Source organism: Camelina sativa, chromosome 15 (genome assembly GCF_030686135.1).
Source record: "Camelina sativa cultivar CO46 ecotype springtype chromosome 15, ASM3068613v1".
Lineage (NCBI taxonomy): Eukaryota > Viridiplantae > Streptophyta > Magnoliopsida > Brassicales > Brassicaceae > Camelina > Camelina sativa.
In genome coordinates, this window is record NC_141894.1 from 8,480,327 (window position 1) to 8,499,591 (window position 19,265).

Below are 19,265 nucleotides of genomic sequence, written 5' to 3' on the forward strand. Positions count from 1 at the left end.
TACTAGTACTACTATTTGTTTTGTTTTTTTACTTTACAGGTGTTACATAACCAACTATTATTGGATTTAGGAAAATAGTAAAATATTCTTGCCGACTCGCCCAGATGTTAAAAAATGAAGAGACGAGAGTTTTTCTTGTTGTTGTTCTTGCTCATTGTCTCTAAAACTACCGTTTTCGACATCGAAAATCTCGGAAATAAAGCGTGTTCTTGTTGTTCCTGCTTATCTTCCTCCTCATGAATATCATCTTTTCATCATCATCTATTAATTCCAACTAATCTCCATGTAATAAATAGCTTCATAAATCATGATGAGAGAAAGATATTGTCATTTTTGCAAATCTGCGAGTAGGGAATAATAATATGCATTCCAATACTATTTTTTTCCCTTCTTCTAGCTACATGCATGTTTTTGTGTGTTATTATGGAACCTTGGTCTTGAGAAAATAAAAAAATGTATAGTTTCCCCTTAGCTTGTTTTTGGGAAGTTAGTACTTTCAAGCGTTAGAAAGTAAACCAACAAGGAAACGGAAAAACTTTTTCAAGCAGGATTATACATCTCATGTTTCTAATTAGTATAATGCATAAATTTGGAATGTACAAAAAGCACGCGTTAGATAGCTTAGTGTTATATAAGAGTGTTAAAGCGTGAAGGTTTTTTTACTTACTGATTATTGATTAATATAATCAAACCCTAATTAACTTCTTTGTACGTAAGATAATCACAAGGATGATCTCCAACCTTCCAGTGGATGTGCTAGAAGAGATACTCTCTAAGGTTCCCGTGACATCTTTGAGACGATTACGATCAACTTGCAAACTATGGTACCATCACGCTTTATTCAAAGACCCTGGATTTATCAAAAAGCACTCTGATAAAACTGAAAGAGAGTACTACGATGTCATGTTGATTGGGTATGAGGTTTATTCAGTGAGTTCCAATCTCAATGAAGTTCACCTCAACTCTCGTCTACGGTTGAAAGGTAATCATAGCCTAATTAATCGACCCCTTAGTAATTCAGATCAATTCGGTATATATGAAGCCTTTCACTGTGATGGTTTATTGCTATGCACCGCCGTATCAAGAAAGCATGAAGCCAGGTGTGTGGTTTGGAACCCCTTCTCGGGGAAAACCAGATGGATCCGACCGATAAGTCAGTATCAGCGGACACGGGAGGTCTATGCGCTCGGTTACAATAACAAGGAATTGTGCCATAACTACAAGATCTTGAGGGTTATAAGTAGAAAAGATTTGGAAATCTATGAGTTTAGCTCTAATTCATGGAGAAGTCTTGATGTATCTACCCATGGTAATTTATTTACTCCTGGCGCGTCTTTGAAAGGGAATACTTATTGGGTGTCTAGTCCATCTGGAGTCAATGAATACTCATTACTCAGTTTTGATTTCTCAACAGAGAAATTTCAGCATCTGTGTGTGCCATTCCATAAAGAAGCAGCATCTTTTAGTACCATGGCTCTCTCAGTTGTTAGAGAAGAACATCTTTCGTTGTTGCTGTATCATACGGGCATATGGAAATCAAAGATTGACATATGGATCGCCAAAGAGATTGAGACCACATTTACGTCGTGGAGCAAGTTCTTACATGTGGATTTAAAACCCGGTATCATGAACTGCAATTTGCATCCCATAAGTTTCTTCATTCATGAGGAGAAGAAAGTTGCCGTTTTCTGTGACGACAACAACAGCAAGGTATGCGTTGTTGGAGAAGATGAATCCCACCAAGTACCATTAATTTACAAATGTTTGTATTTAAATTATTGGCCTTTCCCATGTCCGCCAACGGTGTTTACTTATGTTCCAAGATTCGTTTAAATCCAGCAATGTTAATAATATCTCTTGCATCTCTTTTGTGGACACTAGATATGAAGTGAAGTGCTTCTAATCTAATCTCATTCATTCATAAAATCCATCTTAATTACTTTAAAAAAAAAAAAAAAAAACTGCAGAGATTGTGGTTTAATCGCTTTCACTTTTCACCTAATTAGAGACTATATATTATATCCATAAGCACGTAATAAGATCCTTTACCACCATTTAAGAACTATATACGGTACGGTGCTAATAATACCAAATACTATAAGAAAGGGCTGAAAAGAAGAACATATGATGGATTTCTCAATTTGAGAGAGATTTGCAGGATAATTAAGGATCCAATGTCAATCATAATTTTACTATACCGAACGCTCATTTTTTATTTAGCGTTTACTAATCGAGTTTATATTATTAATGTGAACTTTTTTTTGAATGAACGTGAAAATATATTCAAACCGAAAAAAGTCCTCTTTACAATGAATGCGTCCTTGTTTTGAAATTGTTAGGAAAGTTGAAAGTGTTTAAAAGGTGTAGAAATGAGTTTAGGTGCGAGTTGCCAACCAGAGCTGCAGTCCATCCCCCCACTTGGAGGTATGCGTTTGCAACGAGAGAAGCTTGTTTCGAACTAGTCGATCCAGGTTATTAATGTGAACTTCACATGCATTGTATATTGTTACTAGATGCATACCCATTAGTTTTTTCATATACATCTCACAACATTTTAAAAAAAATTATAATAAAATAATAAAAGTTATTGTTATATTTTTAAAAAAAAAAAAAATTGTTTGAGATAATATTTATTTTTTATTGTTCTGTAAATTTATATTTTTTTTTGAATACTAATTATTTTAGAATATTATAGTATTTTTTTACGTATATTACAGTTTTATATTGTTTGTTTGTATTTGCATCATTATTTTTGTGAAATATGAAGTAGTAATTTTAATATTATAATTATGAACAAATAAAATTTATTAATTTATCAGCTATATAAATTTAGTTTTACCAACCCGCCAATGTGAAAATTAAAACACACATTTTATTTTCATAGATCGAGTAATATATCTTTGTTTTTAAAAGTTCAAATCACAACATATACAGAAAAAAATCTGCATTTTATTAATCATAAGTATTATATGAAAATTCTAAACAATTTATAAATCAAATAAAATAAAGATGATAGGAGAATCATAATTTGATATTTTAACAAAATATTCAAAATCTTGTTATTAAAAATAATTTGATTGACTACTTGGATATAAAATTTTAGTTTTTGAAATTCTGATTTGTTTATATTTTTTAAAAAATATTTTGTAACTTTCGTCCATAATTTATATGAGAGAGAACTTTTTTTTAACTAATAATTATTTAAAATCAAATGGCATGACAATGTAAAATTAAAGAAGAAAATAAACTCTATTATATTAGAAGTTAATTTTTATTTTTTATTTTTTTCAAGTACAAATTAGCTTCGATTTGAATAGATTTCTAGCTTTTACTTTTCTAGATTTTTTATATTTGATTTGTCAACGTTTTTACTTTTTAACTAGATTTTAATCTGCGGTACACCACGTGCATATAATTTTTATTACTATTTACACTAGGTTTTGGACCCACGCTACACGTGGGTTTATTTGATATATTTTGTCGAAAATTATATATGATTGATGACAGTTATGAAATATTATCTTATAGAAAAATTTAAATTACTGTTAAGGCCAAACTTTTATTTCCGATACACCAAAATTTTAAAAAAATATAAAAGTCAGTTGTGCTAAAAAATCAAATCTGATCAAAAGAATCATGGATTTAACTGGACGTCCAGGAGAGGCTGATCGGACATTCGAACTTGTGATTTTGCATATACTAAACCATTTTTTTACGGCCAGACAAACGAAACACTTTTTGAATCATGAATTAATCTTGTTTTCTCATATTTAATTGACAGCCACCATCTATGTTTTCGTATTTTTTTTCCATTGTCTTCTTACTCTTCATATTCTTTCTCGTCATTTTTATTAACAAATTTTCATGATAATTGTCATTATTACTTTTACAGTCCGATTCTTTGTTATACTCTTCGTCGTTATACTCTTCTTCTTCCTCTTCCTCATCTGCTTTCTCACATTCTTCCACATAATAACTTGTTAACCCATCAAACTCCAAGACCAAAATCATTGCCTATTTTCTCTTAAAATTTCATGGATTAGCATAGTCACCACATGCACTCAATTATTGATATTTTCATATATATACTTACTCGGTTTTAGATCCACATGTACTGAAACTTCTTGAACCAAAATCTTAATACTATAAAATTGCAAATTACTTGCAGAGAAAGTAATATGAACACATGTATAGCTAATAAAAAGTGTGTTCGTCGTCGATCATTTTTCTTTAAACCTCAAAAATTAAATCAAACAACATCAAATCAAGGGTCTTGCTACATCAACCCTTCAAGCTTGCTGCTCATTCATAGTAGGAAGCATATTAGTCTTATTTATAGTGGTTCTCAGCCATTGTCTAAAATTTTTATAGCCAATGTGGAACGTTGTACACACTTATTTATAAGTTTTTTAATATAAAAATTTTACATAATTTCAAAAATGTTAAATATTGAGATATCTGATTTCGATTGGTCTTTTTAAAAATTTTAATATTGAAAATCCTGTAAATTTTAAAAATATTAATCAGTGACATATCAAATCCCGATAGGTTGTTTAAAATCCTATGTGTACGCCGTAAGGAGCTTATAATTCTAACTTTTATTTAATAGATAATTATAATATTTAAACTTTTAAATTTTTAAAATTTGGACGCCTGGTAAATCAAGCTTCCTGCTCATTCATAGTTGAAAGCATGTTAGTCTTATTTATAATGGTTCTCAGCTATTGTCTAAAAAATTTCTAGCCGATGTGGGACGTTGTACATTCACTTATTTATAAGTATTTTGATATAGAAATTTTACATAATTTCAAAAATGTTAAATATTGAGATGTCTGATCCCGATTAGTTATTAAAAATCTGAATAATTATTATATTTTAAATTTATAAAATTTTAAAATTTGGACGACTGGTAAATCAAGCTTCCTGCTCATTCATAGTTGAAAGCTTATTAGTCTTATTTATAATGGTTCTCAACCATTGTCTAAAAAATTTCTAGCCGATGTGGGTTGTTGTACATTCACTTATTTATAAGTATTTTGATATAGAAATTTTACATAATTTCAAAAATGTTAAGTATTGAGATGTCTGATTCCGATTGGTTATTAAAAAAATTTGAATCTACAAAATCCTGGAAATTTTAAAAAATGTTAATTAATGACATGTCTAATCTCTATTAGTTGTTTTAAATCCCATGTTGACAGCTTTAAGAGCTTATAGCTTCTACTTTTATTACTATAGATTTTAGTTTGATCAAATAAAAAACAGGATCAAACCGAATAAAACTTTTAAACTTGGACGTCTGATAAATCAAGCTTTCCTGCTCATTCGTTGTTGGAAACATATTAATCTTATTTATACTGGTTTGAACCATTTTCTAAAAAAATTATAGCCAATGTGGGATATTTTACATAGTTTTTTTATTTCCATATATTTAAAATTTTTCTTTCTCTAAAAAATTCTGGAAATTTAGAAAATGTTAATGAATGACATGTCAAATCCTGATAGGTTGTTTAAAGTAATTCTTAATATATAAAATTCTGTAAATTTCTAAAAATGTTAATTAGTGACATGTTGAATCCATATTGGTTGTTTTAAAGCTTAGGTGGACAGCCTTAGAAGCTTATAGCTCATACTTTTATTTAGTATAATTATATATTATATTTGTTTGTTAAATATTGAGCGTTTTGCAAATAGAAGAATAACTAAATTTCTCGACCGTTTGTGCGGCTATATATTATATAGTTTGAAGACTGAAGAGAGATTTGCAGGATAGAAGATTCAATGTCATATCATAATTTTACCATAGCAAATGTCACCAAACGTTTTGATGTCAAATCATAATTATGTCATCAAACGTTTTGATTTATGTTCAGTGAGTGGTTTTCTAAATGGGCTTTTTAAAACCCATGGGCTTTATCATAACAAAACTAGTGAGCTTGAGTGAGATGGTTTCCGAAGCTACGAGGACGACGGTGATGTTTCCCAATCTTCCACACGATTTGGAATCGGAGATACTATCTAGGTTTCCGGCGACGTCTCTGGCGAAATGGAACACTACTTGCAAACGATGGTACGCTTTGTTCAGAGATCCGAGATTCGTCAAGAAGAATTGTGGTATAGCAACCGCCGCAAAGGAAATGATCGTACTAATGAACTTTGGGGTTCACTCGATTCGCGTCGATCTCCGTGGGATTCACGACGGCGTTGATCCAACTATCGAGGTTTCAGATAAACTCAGCTGGCGAAAGGACTCGAAACAGGTCAAATTATCTCAGATCTTTCACTGCGACGGTTTGATTCTATCCTTCACTAAGAGAAACACTTGGCTCGTAGTTTGGAACCCTTGTACTGGTTAAACTCGGTGGATTAAACCCAGAACTCGTTTCACGAGTGATGACATCTTTGCTATTGGATACGAAAACAACAACTCTTGTCCCCGTAGCTACAAAATCTTGAGGTTTCGCTATGATGATAACAAGAAGGACGGCCAGGACCAGGAGCTCCGGGTTACTGAGATTGAGATATATGACTTTAGCTCTGATTCATGGAGGGTTCTTGATGGCAGTCTAATGAATAATCATACGTGGGGCTTATGTTGTGGCGGCGTGTCTGTGAAAGGAAACACTTACTGGGTTGCTGCAGATATCATCGAACGTTGTTTTTTCTTGCTCAGTTTTGATTTCACAAGAGAGACTTTTGGGAGTCTTCCTCTTTCCCTATCAGAGTGACAATCCTGAAGATACAGCTGCAATCTCTGTCGTTGGTGAAGATAAACTCGCGGTGCTTCATCAGAACCTCCTCGCGTTCTCGAATGAGATGAACATTTGGGTGACAAACAAGATTGGTGAGGCCAAAGAGTACTTTTCCTGGAGCGACTTTGTCTTAACAGTGGATTATGATAGATCTCATTTACCGTTTGTGATGAGTTTTTTGTTGGACGAGGAGAACAAGACAGCAATCTGTGTACTAGATTTGGAGCAAGGTCCAGTATCTACATTGTTGGAGAGGATAAACATAAAGAAGTTTATAAAGATATTACACAGAGTTCTGATATGGGTTGGCCATTTCTCCTCAGTTATGTTCCAAGCTTGGTTGACATTCAGAAAACTACACCCAAAAGGCAAAAGAAAAGGAAATCAAGGGAGGTTGTTAGTTAAATGAACTACTTAGTTTCTTTCTGGTTTTGATGATGTGCTTTTGAGCTAAGATTAGTCAAATATTCAAAGGGTTATCTAGTTATCTTTTACTCGTATACATTGTTCTGCTTATAAGTTTCACATCTTGGAGAGATTATTATCACACGTAAGCAGAATCTTATATAATGAACATAAAAAAATGAAGTTACTACATAATGAATCTCATTTAAAAAGACATAAACAGTAGTAATCTCACGTCCTGGTACTCTTAAACGCTTCCTCAACTCTGGAGAATCCACATTGCCCAATCCAGCTTCGTTTTTTACTCTCGTCTCTCTTCTCCTCTGAGTAAGACTTTTACTCTCGTTGGCCATTAATCTAATTTAGTTGTGCATGCTAATCTCCACTAAGTTACTCTTGTGATGGATCCAAACATAAACCAAATCAAGCGTCTTTTGTGAGAAGTTTGAAATCTATTTCTTGAAGCAGAAACCTCACGTCTTGTGACTCTAACTCTTCCTTGACTCTGAAGAATCCACAGTGAACTTCCTTGAGTATTTTCAGAACTTTAGCCAATTCACCATCGCTACTACTCTCGTCTGTCTTTTCCGCCGTATAAGAAGAAATTGGCTCTTCTGGGCCATTGAGGTCTTTGAAATAGTGGTACTCATTAATCTCTACTAGGTTACTCTGGTGATGGGTCCAAACATCACGCGTATCATCCACAATGACCACTCCACGTTCCTCAGCTAAAACCAGATCAAGCGTCTTCGCATACGGACTCTCGTCTCTTGTTATCACTCTATCCCCAAAATAGATTCTCTTGGGATCAATCGCCTTCAACACGGATTTGGCGTATACTCGATTACCCATTGTGTAAACATACATTGTGAACATCTTGTTGGCTTCCTTCAAAAACTCGTGAACAAAAGGCCGTAGCTTTGTCAAGAATCCGGTGTCAACCCTCCATAGATCGTCCCTTGAACTCGCTTCTTCGAGTAGATACTTATCTGTTTCGGAGAGAAGTGAAGCCCTAATAGAGTCGAGAAGCGTGTAGTCCAAGTCAAGGACGAGATGAAGCTTCTTCTCGTTGACAATATGATATTGCGTTGTAAAACGCTTCGAAAACGCGGCTGCTTCGTGGCTTAGCTGCAAACCTTGGATGAGATAATTGAATGCTCGGCCTTGCCGTTTGTTCACCGTCGATTTACAGGCGATGCAGACTCCGTAACGAACGTACCAGTGATCGCAACTACGAGATGACGACAGTGACGGAGACGACTCGTTGATCGACGGTTCGACTTCCATGTAATCACTTTCAACTACAAACATGATTTCTTCGATTGATTTGGTATAGTCCTTCTCCTTCCTTTATAGTAAACAAAAAAAAAAAAAAACCCTTGATTTGTAAATAACTCAGCACTGATCAGAGATTTTGGGAGCAAAACTAAAGAGGAGAATATAGTTTTGAGGATAAATACCAAACTCGTTTTGAAGTTATCGAAAATCTTAATCGGCCAGATTCTAAATAATAATTATTTCAGAATATTATTTTTTATGTATATTACCATTTTATATTGTTTGTTGTATTTACATTATTATTTTGTGAAATATTTAAAATTATTAATTATTATATACTAATTATGAGAAAATAAAATTTATTATTGTATCAACCACAAAATTTAGTTTTATCAACCCACCAATGTGGAAGATTAAAACACATATTTTTTTTTCATAGATTGAATAATATATATTTGTTTTTAAACATTCAAATCCCAACATATGCAGAAAAAAATTCTACATATTTCAAAATAATATTTAAAGGAAATAAAAGAAAGATGATAGGAAAATCATAATTTAAAATATCAACAAAATCTTCTAAATATAGTTATTAAAATAATAATTTGGATAATTAGATATAAAATCTTACTTTTAAAAATTCTGATTGGTTTACAATTTTTAAAAAAGTAATTAGTAGTTTCATCCATAATTAATTAGGGAGAGAAACTTTTTAATTGAAAATTAATAATTATTTAAAAGATTTTATTAGTCTAATAAATATCAAACTTGTAATCTCACTTGAGTTGTTTTGAAGTTATCCAAAAGCTATATCAGTTGATCTTTATTCCCACAATACTTGTTGTTTCCTTTCTTTATTAGTGTTTCTTTATATTATATATAGCTATTGTGTTTATCGCGTGCAATATTTAACACATCCGATACATGTTCTATAATATATAAAAGGGTGTTTTAGATTAAATTTTTATACCAAGGTGATCCAAATGAATTAGTTAACCTTTTTTCAAAAGCTAATAAAGTAAATACGTTTACAAATAACTAGGAAATATCCTCAATATTTTATCCAAAAATTATTATATAACAATAAGTTAAAAAAAAATTTTGTTTGAGACAGTATTTACTTTTTATATTACAACTGTTTGGTAAATTTATATATATCTTTCTAAATACTAATTATTTTATCATATTATAATATTTTAATTTGTTTGATGTATATTACTATTTTATATTGTTTATTTTTCTTCATAGATTAAGTAATATATATTTATTTTTAAAAATTCAAACCGCAACATATGCAGAAAATATATTCATATTTATTTATCATATGTATTATATGATAATTCAAAACAATTTGTAAATGAAAGAAAAGAAAATGATACTTGAATCATAATTTAAAATTTTCTAATATAGTTATTAAAATAAAAATTAGGATACTTAGATATAAAATCTTACTTTTTAAAATTCTGATTGGTTTACAGTTTTTAAAAATTAATTAGTAATTTTGTCCATAGTTAACTTGAGAGAGAAACTATCTTTTTTAGAAATTAATAATTATTTAACAGATTTTATTAGTCTCATATTAAAATTATATTTTTACCTTGACTGAAAAATTAAACACTTATCTTAAGATATATGTATTTTTTACACTTTATAAGGTTAGTTTTATATTTGTACTTTTCAATTAATATAGTAGGATAAATAAAAATAATTAACTATTAATCTAATATTCTACATATTTAATAATTTAAAGGGAAAATCGGATATAAATTACACTTTTTCTGATTTGTCCATCTATCTAAAATCTACACATTTGATCCATCAACATGTGACTAAGCTTAATCAGATTATATATGACACGTTTTGACAATCTTAAAAACTTAATCAAGTTATAAAAGGTAAACGAGCAAAATAATTTATTACTTATCTTAACGAGACAATTAATTAACCATAGACTAAAAAGGAAAATTTACAACAGTACAAAGAAAAGAAAAAGAAAAAAAAAAGTAAAGAGGGGTATGCAGGATTTCACTTTCTGAAATTTAAAGACGTAAAGGTAATAACTATTACATTAACAAAAAAAAGTCAAGAACTATTTATTGCTAGATATTTTATACAGTATATAAATTTTTTTTAATTAATAAGAATAAATTCTTTTTATTTTTAATGTGTTTACGAATTCATCTATGAAAGGGAGAGAAAAAAATAAAAATAAAAAGTGGATATGCGTTAAAGGATTACTTAAAGTTAAAACCCTAACTAAGTTACCGTCGCCTATATGCAAAGATGAGGTCAGAAATCAAAACAAAGTTAATCTTCGATCTTCCACAGGATGTGATAGAAGAGATATTCTCTAAGGTTCCTGTCACATGTCTACGAAGATTACGATCTACTTGCAAAAGATTGCACGCTTTACTCAAAAATCGAGGATTCATAAAAAAATATTATGACACAAGGCAGTACCATGCTTATGCTATTGAATTTTCAGGTTTACTCGATGAGCTACAATCTCCATGGAGTTAGCATGGACGTCGTTCCGAAAGGTGAACTTACCCTAGTCGACCCCTATCGTAATACATATGCAGATATATCTCAAGCCTTTCACTGTGATGGTTTATTGTTATGCACCACCAGAGAAAATAGATTAGTGGTTTGGAATCCGTTTACGGGGCAAAAGAGATGGCTCCAACAGCTAAATCGTGGCAGGATAGACGATAACTATATTCTTGGATACGACAACAGCGATTTGTGCCATAGCTACAAAATCTTGAGGATTCCGGATATTTACTACAAAAAATTGGAAACAAGCCAAAATTCACGGAGGAATCTTGATGTCACTCCCAAAGATGATCTAGAATTGAAGAATATTAGCTCTAAATCAAGGAGGAGATATCTTGGTGTTACTACTCCCCGAAAAGACTTATATGATTTTAGCTCTAATTCATGGAAGACTCTTGAGGTCATCACTCCCAAAGGTTGCTTAAAATCTTATGGCGTGTCATTGAAGGGAAACGCTTATTGGGTGTACTTGTCTAAGCAAAGAGGAGTCAACGACTACTCTCTACTTAGTTTTGATTTTGCAACAGAGAGTTTCCAACATTTGTGTGTTCCTTTTCATCAAGAAGCAGATTGTCTTGATACTACGATTCTCTCGGTTGGTAAAGGAGAACATCTTTCGTTGTTGTATCAGAGCTGCGAGACATTAAAGGTGGAGATATGGATAACCAATAAGATTGAGACCACGTTTGTGTCATGGAGAAAGTTCTTTACAGTTGATATAGAAACGCAGCTCCCTATGTTTTCGTGTCGGATGAGTTTCTTCATCGAAGAGGAGATGAAAGTTGCTGTGTGTTGTGACAGAGATAACAAAGTATACATTGTTAGAAAAGATGAATATAAAGTATCTTCTGGTTTTAATTTTTTAGAATTTGAAGGCATAAAATGTTGCCTCACTGTCTTTGGTTATGTTCCAAGTTTGGTTTAATGTGAGATATACGGTTTTTATTTAACCAATTGAAATCTCCAATGCAACGAATTGTTTTGGTTAAACCGGTACAAAAAATTTAGGCCCAAACAAAGCGGTAACAAATAGTTTAGGCCCAAACGAAGCGGGTTGCCGAAACCCTTGGAATCGTTTGGAGTGTTAGCTGCGAGGACCTCTTCTTCATTTGCTTTGCTTCGTTTCTCCGATCGATTCACCGGAGAAGACACTGATTCCCACATTTTCTCCGTCGGATCCTTACGCTTCTTCGTTTTGTGTAAGCTCTTTCCTCTAACTAAGTGTTCCTCTTCTTCTTGTTTTTTCCGGTTTTTGATTCCTTGTTCTTCGATTGTTCTAAATTTCATGTTTTATCAATCCTGTTTATGTTCGATTTCGTGTTCCATCATCGTATTCAAGGGTTTGTTAACTGATCTCCTTGACCTGCGATGCTTTGTTGAGATATTTATTGGCTACTGTTTTGTTCAATTTTTAGCTATCTGTTTTGATTTCCTGAATTTGTGAGTTTGAATGTTGTATCTCTGCTTGGTGCGCTTTATGGAAATTGGAATTAAAATAATGTGAGGAATATGAGCTCAAGGAGCAAGAACGATGGATTTGGGACTATGGAAACCTAAATTATTTATTAGCTTCTTTTGATGGAAGACAAAATTTTAATTTGATTAGAAAGGTTCATTTGAAAGCTTAGCAGCAGTAATTGTGCTTAGGCATTACGCTTCTGTGTATTCGTTTGATGAATGTTTTTTGCTTTGCTGAGATTTTAATTGGATCTAAATCATCATCATCATGATACAGAACAGTTATTATTATCTGTTTCTAGATTCTTTAAACAGTCATTAATCTCCGGTTAGGTAACCTTATCTGGAATCTGGTCGTAGACATAATTATATGTAGTTTAGTTGGACTTTCATATCTGTTTTCTCCAAGTTGTTAGTGTTCTTCCTTGTCGTTTTTTTAAGCTATGAGTCATGTTCCAGCAGCTCTTTATCTCATGTTTGTCTCATGTTTTCTTCCTTAACCTTTGCATGAAATGTCCTTAAATTTTTCTATAACTGGACAAGCATAGAGGTTTACTTCTAACCTACTTTTGCTTTCTTTCTATGTAAACTCAGGTCACAAGACAAACAAACGATGATGTTCTCGGATCTTCCACGGGATTTACAATCAGAGATACTCTCAAGGGTTCCGGCCAGATATCTACAACTGTTGAAACCTACTTGCAAGCGGTGGTACACTTTGTTCAAAGATCCGGGATTCCTCAAGAAGAACTTGAGTAGAGCCGAAAGAGGGTTCCTCTTTCTGCTCAATTCCAGGGTTTGTTCAATTAGTATCAATCTCCCTGGCATCCATGACAGCGTTGATCCGTCCTTTGACGTAACAGGTGTACTTGTCAGTAAAAATGATCCAGAAGATGTCAAGATATCTGATATCTTTCAGTGCGACGGTTTATTATTGTGCACCACTACTAACAGGAGACTCGTGGTTTGGAACCCTTATACTGGTCAGACCAGGTGGATCCCAAACAGATCCAGCAACGCAATGTGCCATAAGTTTGTTTTAGGGTACGAAAAAGAGAAAGAATCTTGGAATAGCCACCTTATCTTAAGGTATAAGTCATTCTCATTGAGCCCGGTAGGTGCGGAGTTTGATATCTATGAGTTTAACTCTGATTCATGGAGGAGTTTTCATGACGTCTCTCCTATTTGTACCTTACAATCCAAGGGCGTGTCATTGAAGGGGAATACTTACTGGATTGCGTCAGATACAGAAGATCCCTTCGGTAAATTCGTACTCAGGTTTGATTTCACAACAAAAAAGTTTGGACGTCTCTCTCTTCCTTTTCAAACTGATGATGCTGATGGTGTTGTGGAGAGTATGATTCTATCAGTTGTTAGGGAAGAGAAGCTTGCGTTGTTATATGAGAGGTTTGATGATGATACAGAGGATCCTTCGGAGATGAAGATATGGGTGACCAATACTAAAATCGAGGAGGCCAAAGACTTGTCGTGGAGCGATTTCTTGGTAGTGGATTTCCCTAAATTGATGGTAACAAGGATGACAAATGTGAGGAGTTTCTTGGTGGATGAGGAGAAAAAAATGGTCGTGTTTTGTGATACAGACAGCAATTACAGGACAAGAGTTTATGTTGTCGGAGAGAATGTATACCAAGAAGTTTATGAAGAGACTACTACAGATGAATTATTTTGCTATTGGCCATGTCTCGTCAGCTATGCTCCAAGTTTGGTTCAAATTCAGCAAGGTCAAGTGAATACCGGATGCAAAAGAAAAAGGTGATTATAGTCAATCTAATTGGATTCGCTATGGTTGACATGTCTCTGTTTAGTTACTTAACTGAGTAGCTGACGTTCCTTTGTTTATCTTTGTAGTTCTCATTTGCTTTTGAAACTCTAGGTTTAGGTAATGATCTTTACTCAAATACATTGTTCATGAGAGGTCTAGTCACCATCACATCAAATTAGATCAATCCTGCTATGGTTTTTCATAAAAGCAATCCAAAGCCCAAAGCTCACGAAATATTTGATTTCCAAATAACAATAAACATACTCCGATCTTTATTGGTTCTACTTTGCTTACTTTTCTATTACACCTGGAAAATATTTTGAGCCCAAGCTGAACTCTTCAATCTATTGTAAGTGGCTATACATTCTGATCCTATCCTTTCTGGATATATAGCACTATCAGACGCTAAAGGTGGAGATATGGATAACCAATAAGATTGAGACCACGTTTGTGGCATGGAGAAAGTTCTTAACAGTGGATATAAAACCTCAACGACTCCCTATGTTTTCGTGTCGAATGAGTTAAAGTATCTTCTGGTTTTATTTTTTCAGAATTTGAAGGCATAAGATGTTGCCTCACTCTCTTTGGTTATGTTCCAAGATTGGTTTAATTATATCCGGCAATGTAATTTTTCTTTTGTTTCCTTTGTCAATTGTCATGTCTTTTTTTTTTTTTTTTTTTTTTTTTTTGAACAACTCAATTGTCATGTCCTTCCGCTGATGTGAGATCAGTTTTTATTTTTTTTTTATCTTACCAATTGAAATCTCCAATGCAACGAATTTTTTTGTTGGACCGGTAAAAGTATTTTAGGCCCAAACATAGCGGTAAATATATTTTAGGCCCAAACGAAGCGGTAAATATATTTTAGGCCCTAAACGAACCGGATTGCCGAAACCCTTGGAACCATTTGGAGCGTTAGCTGATACAACACTTGCCGAGAATATAAATAAACCCTTGGAACCCTCTTCATTGCTTTGCTTCGCTTCGTTTCTCCGATCATCGATTCACCGGAGAAGACACTTTTTCTCCGTCGGTGAAGACACTTTTTCTCCGTCGGATCCTTACGCTTCTTCGTTTGTGTAAGTTCTTTCCTCTAACTAAGTGTTACTCTTCTTCGTTTTTCCGGTTTTTGATTCCTTGTTCTTCGATTGTTCTAAATTTAATGATGTATCGATCTTGTTTTTGTTCGGTTTCGTGTTCCATCATCGTATTCTAGGGTTTGTTAACTGATCTCCTTGACCTGCAATGCTTTTTTGAGATATTTATTGGCTACTGTTTTGTTCAATTTTAGTTATCTGTTTTGATTTCCTGAATTTGTGATAATGAGTTTGAATCGTTGTATCTCTGCTTGGTGCGCTTTATGGAAATTGGAATTAAAAAATGTGAGGTATATGATGAGCTCAAGGAGCAAGAACGATGGATTTGGGACTATGGAAACCTAAATGATTTATTAGCTTCTTTTGATGGAAGACGAAATCTTAATTTGATTAGAAAGGCTCATTTGAAAGCTTAGCAGCAGTGATTGTGCTTAGCCATTATGCTTCTGTGTATTCTTTTGATGAATTCTTTTTGCTTTGCTGAGATTTTAATTGGATCATCATGATGATACAGAACAGTGGTTATAATCTGTTTCTAGATTCTTTAGACACTCATTAATCTCTGGTTAGGTAACCTTATGTGGAATCTGGTCTTGGACATTATATGTAGTTTAGTTGGACTTTCATATCTGTTTTCTCCAAGTTTTTAGTGTTCTTCCTTGTCATTTTTTAAAGGTTATGAGTCATGTTCTAGCAGCTCTTTATCTCTGTTTATCTCATGTTTTCTTCCTTAACCTTTGCATGAAATGTCCTTTAATTCTTATATAAGTGGACAAGCCTAGAGGTTTACTTAAAGCCCTCATTAATATCTAACCCGCTGTTGCTTTCTTTCTATGTAAATTCAGGACACAAGACAAACAAACAATGATGTTTTCGGATCTTCCACGGGATTTACAAGCAGAAATACTCTCAAGGGTTCAGGCCAGATATCTACAACAATTGAAAACTACTTGCAAGCGGTGGTACACTTTGTTCAAAGATCCGGGATTCCTCAAGAAGAACTTGGATAGAGCGGGAAGAGGGTTTATCTCGCTGATGAATTCCAGGGTTTCTTCAGTTAGTATCAATCTCCCTGGCATCCACGACAGTGTTGATCCGTCCTTTGACGCAACAGGTGTACTTGTCAGTAAGAATGATCCAGAAGATGTCAAGATATCTGATATCTTTCAGTGCAACGGTTTATTATTGTGCACCACTACTGACAGGAGACTCGTGGTTTGGAACCCTTATACTGGTCAGACCAGGTGGATCCCAAACAGATCCAGCAACGCACTGTTCCATAAGTTTGTTTTAGGGTACGAAAAAGAGAAAGAAAATTGCAACAGCCACCATATCCTAAGGTATAAGTCATTCTCATTGAGCCCGTTAGGTGCGGAGTTTGATATCTATGAGTTTAACTCTGATTCATGGAGGAGTTTTCATGACGTCTCTCCTATTTGTACCTTACAATCCAAGGGCGTGTCATTGAAGGGGAATACTTACTGGATTGCTTCAGATACAGAAGATCCCTTCGGTAAATTCGTACTCAGGTTTGATTTCACAACAAAAAAGTTTGGACGTCTCTCTCTTCCTTTTCAAACTGATGATGCTGATGGTGTTGTCGAGACTGCGATTCTATCAGTTGTTAGAGAAGAGAAGCTTGCGTTGTTATATGAGAGGTTTGATGAGAATACAGAGGATGATCCTTCGGAGATGAAGATATGGGTCACCAATACTAAAATCGAGGAGGCCAAAGACTTGTCGTGGAGCAGTTTCTTGGTAGTGGATTTCCCTAAATTGATGGTAACAAGGATGGTAAATGTGAGTAGTTTTTTGGTGGATGAGGAGAAAAAAATGGTCGTGTTTTGTGATGTAGACACTGATGTTTACCTGGCAAGAGCTTACATTGTCGGAGAGAATATATACCAAGAAATCTATAAAGAGACTACTACAAGGGAATCATTTTCCCTTTGGCCATGTCTCGTCAGCTATGCTCCAAGTCTGGTTCAAATTCAGCAAGGTCAAGTGAATCCCGGATGCAAAAGAAAAAGGTAGTAATTGGATTAACTATGGTTGACTTGTCTCTGTTTAGTTACTTGACTGAGTAGCTGACGTTCCTTAGTTTATCTTTTTAGCTCTCATTTGCTTTTGAAACTCTAGGTTTTGGTGATGATCTTTACTCAAATACATTGTTCATGAGAGGTTTAGTCACCATCACATCAAATTAGATCTATCCTATGGTTTTTCATAAAAGATCAATCCTCAGCCCAAAGCTCACAAAATATTTGATTTCCAAATAACAATATACATACCCCGATCGATCTTTCTTGGTTCTACTTTGCTTACTTTTCTGTTACACCTGGAAAATATTTTGAACCCAAACCGTATTTTTCAATCTATTTTTAAGTGGTTATAAATCATGATCGTATACTTTATGGATATATATATAGATGTACGTAGCACTATCAGCAACTAATTGAAACGTCCTACTCCAATGGATATGTATTCCTTAATTATATTAAACTAGGTTGGGACCCGCACGTACGTGCGGGGTTATGTTTATAAACAAAATAATTTTTGTATATATAATCAAACTTATACTAATTGAAATTTTAATTTGATATTTGGTTTGGTTTATTAATGTTTTAAAATTTAAAATAATAATGATTTCACCATTATTTTAAAAATTTGGAACAACATAACGGTTGGACTGGTAACAAACTAAATCAAATAAATGATTGGTTAGATTCTATTAAATTTGTGAATTATCAAATTGGATATATAACCGCTAACAGCGATGAAAACCCGTTTGAAACATACACAAATATTTAGGATGGCTGTAACTTTCTTTTCATTTTGTCAGGTTCCATTATGTACTACACCCGTTCTCAAATTTTTGTTGAATAACAGAAAGCATTCTCAATATGGGACATTCCAAATATGGGAAAAATTTGTATTTCCGATTGAAAACAGGAGGAAACCGGACGAAAACATAAATTTTAGAACTCTCGTATGAAATAAACATAAATATAATTCATAGTATATCTATATATCATATGTTTTAATAATAATATTACAAAATTAATTGACTTCTTTATTCTTACTATTTTATATATGTTTCACCTATATTAGATTATGTTCTTTTAAATACTTGTAGCTGTTATAGAACATATTTAATGTATTTTTATTTATTTTATTTTGAATTTAATCTTTAATAGAACATGTCAAGAATTAAAATTATTTATTTAGTATGTGTAAACATATTTATATAGTATAACGTCATTAACCCAAAATTTTGTCATTTTGGTTTATGAATATTTGGGTGTTTGAGTGTTAATCAGTACTTTAAAATTTGGATTAGAAATTTTTATACTATGAATTATACTATGAGTCATCGTTACCTTGAATGTTTCATTAGATATTCAAGGTAACCATGACTTAAAAGTCTATAAAATTTTAAAACATATTGAGATTAACACTCAAACACTCAAATGGAAAATTTTAATAGACTTTTTAAAGATAACATGACTTAACAAAATTCAAGGTGCTCATGTTATAAAATTTTACTGCCATGTGTGTTTTTCTGTTTTCTTTTCCATATACATCCCAAATTATAGTTCCATTTTAATAAAGAATGTTAACATCCTATCTTTGTAAAAATAAGTAAATAATATAATTTAATACATACAAATGATTACAATATAGTCATTGAAAATTTAATTGTACTTGTATAGTTTATGTATACGTACCCCTTGCTGTATTTGCTGGTTTTAAAAGTTAATTAATGTTAATACAAACCTCAACTACATACTCTAATAAGAATTTCCTACTTAAGTTTCTTAAATAAATATATATATATAAACTGAAGAAAACAAACATTAATATAGTATTTTGTGACTTATCGGATTCATATAAAAAATGTGGACTTCTTTAAGCAATCAGATGTAATTTTCTTAT

General features: G+C 32.9%; 1 protein-coding gene and 5 pseudogenes across 3 annotated transcripts; 5 read left to right on the forward strand and 1 right to left on the reverse strand.

Annotated features, from left to right (window-relative positions):
• Positions 1-136: 136 nt before the first annotated feature.
• On the forward strand, positions 137-1,865 carry LOC104748273 (putative F-box protein At3g17560 pseudogene; annotated as a pseudogene).
• A 4,088-nt stretch (positions 1,866-5,953) lies between these two features.
• On the forward strand, positions 5,954-7,301 carry LOC104748274 (putative F-box/kelch-repeat protein At3g17540 pseudogene; annotated as a pseudogene).
• Positions 7,302-7,432: 131 nt separating this feature from the next.
• Positions 7,433-8,555, reverse strand: LOC104746098 (RNA polymerase II C-terminal domain phosphatase-like 5 pseudogene; annotated as a pseudogene). The gene has a single exon (XR_015582513.1). The product of XR_015582513.1 is annotated as an RNA polymerase II C-terminal domain phosphatase-like 5 pseudogene (transcript).
• Positions 8,556-10,718: 2,163 nt separating this feature from the next.
• On the forward strand, positions 10,719-11,916 carry LOC104746097 (putative F-box protein At3g17560; annotated as a pseudogene).
• Positions 11,917-11,970: 54 nt separating this feature from the next.
• On the forward strand, positions 11,971-14,439 carry LOC104746096 (putative F-box/kelch-repeat protein At3g17570). The gene is made up of 2 exons (XM_010467499.3): positions 11,971-12,190; positions 13,044-14,439. The coding sequence occupies exon 2, from the start codon at positions 13,063-13,065 to the stop codon at positions 14,224-14,226; it is 1,164 nt and encodes a 387-aa protein (XP_010465801.2). The 5' UTR covers positions 11,971-12,190; positions 13,044-13,062; the 3' UTR covers positions 14,227-14,439.
• Positions 14,440-14,894: 455 nt separating this feature from the next.
• LOC104746099 (putative F-box/kelch-repeat protein At3g17570 pseudogene) lies at positions 14,895-17,561 on the forward strand (annotated as a pseudogene). The gene is made up of 2 exons (XR_015582512.1): positions 14,895-15,311; positions 16,175-17,561. The product of XR_015582512.1 is annotated as a putative F-box/kelch-repeat protein At3g17570 pseudogene (transcript).
• Positions 17,562-19,265: the final 1,704 nt, after the last annotated feature.

Coding starts and splice junctions, on each gene's coding strand:
- LOC104746096 (XM_010467499.3), top strand. CDS start 13,063: ATGATGTTCTCGGATCTTCCACGGGATTTACAATCAGAGATACTCTCA.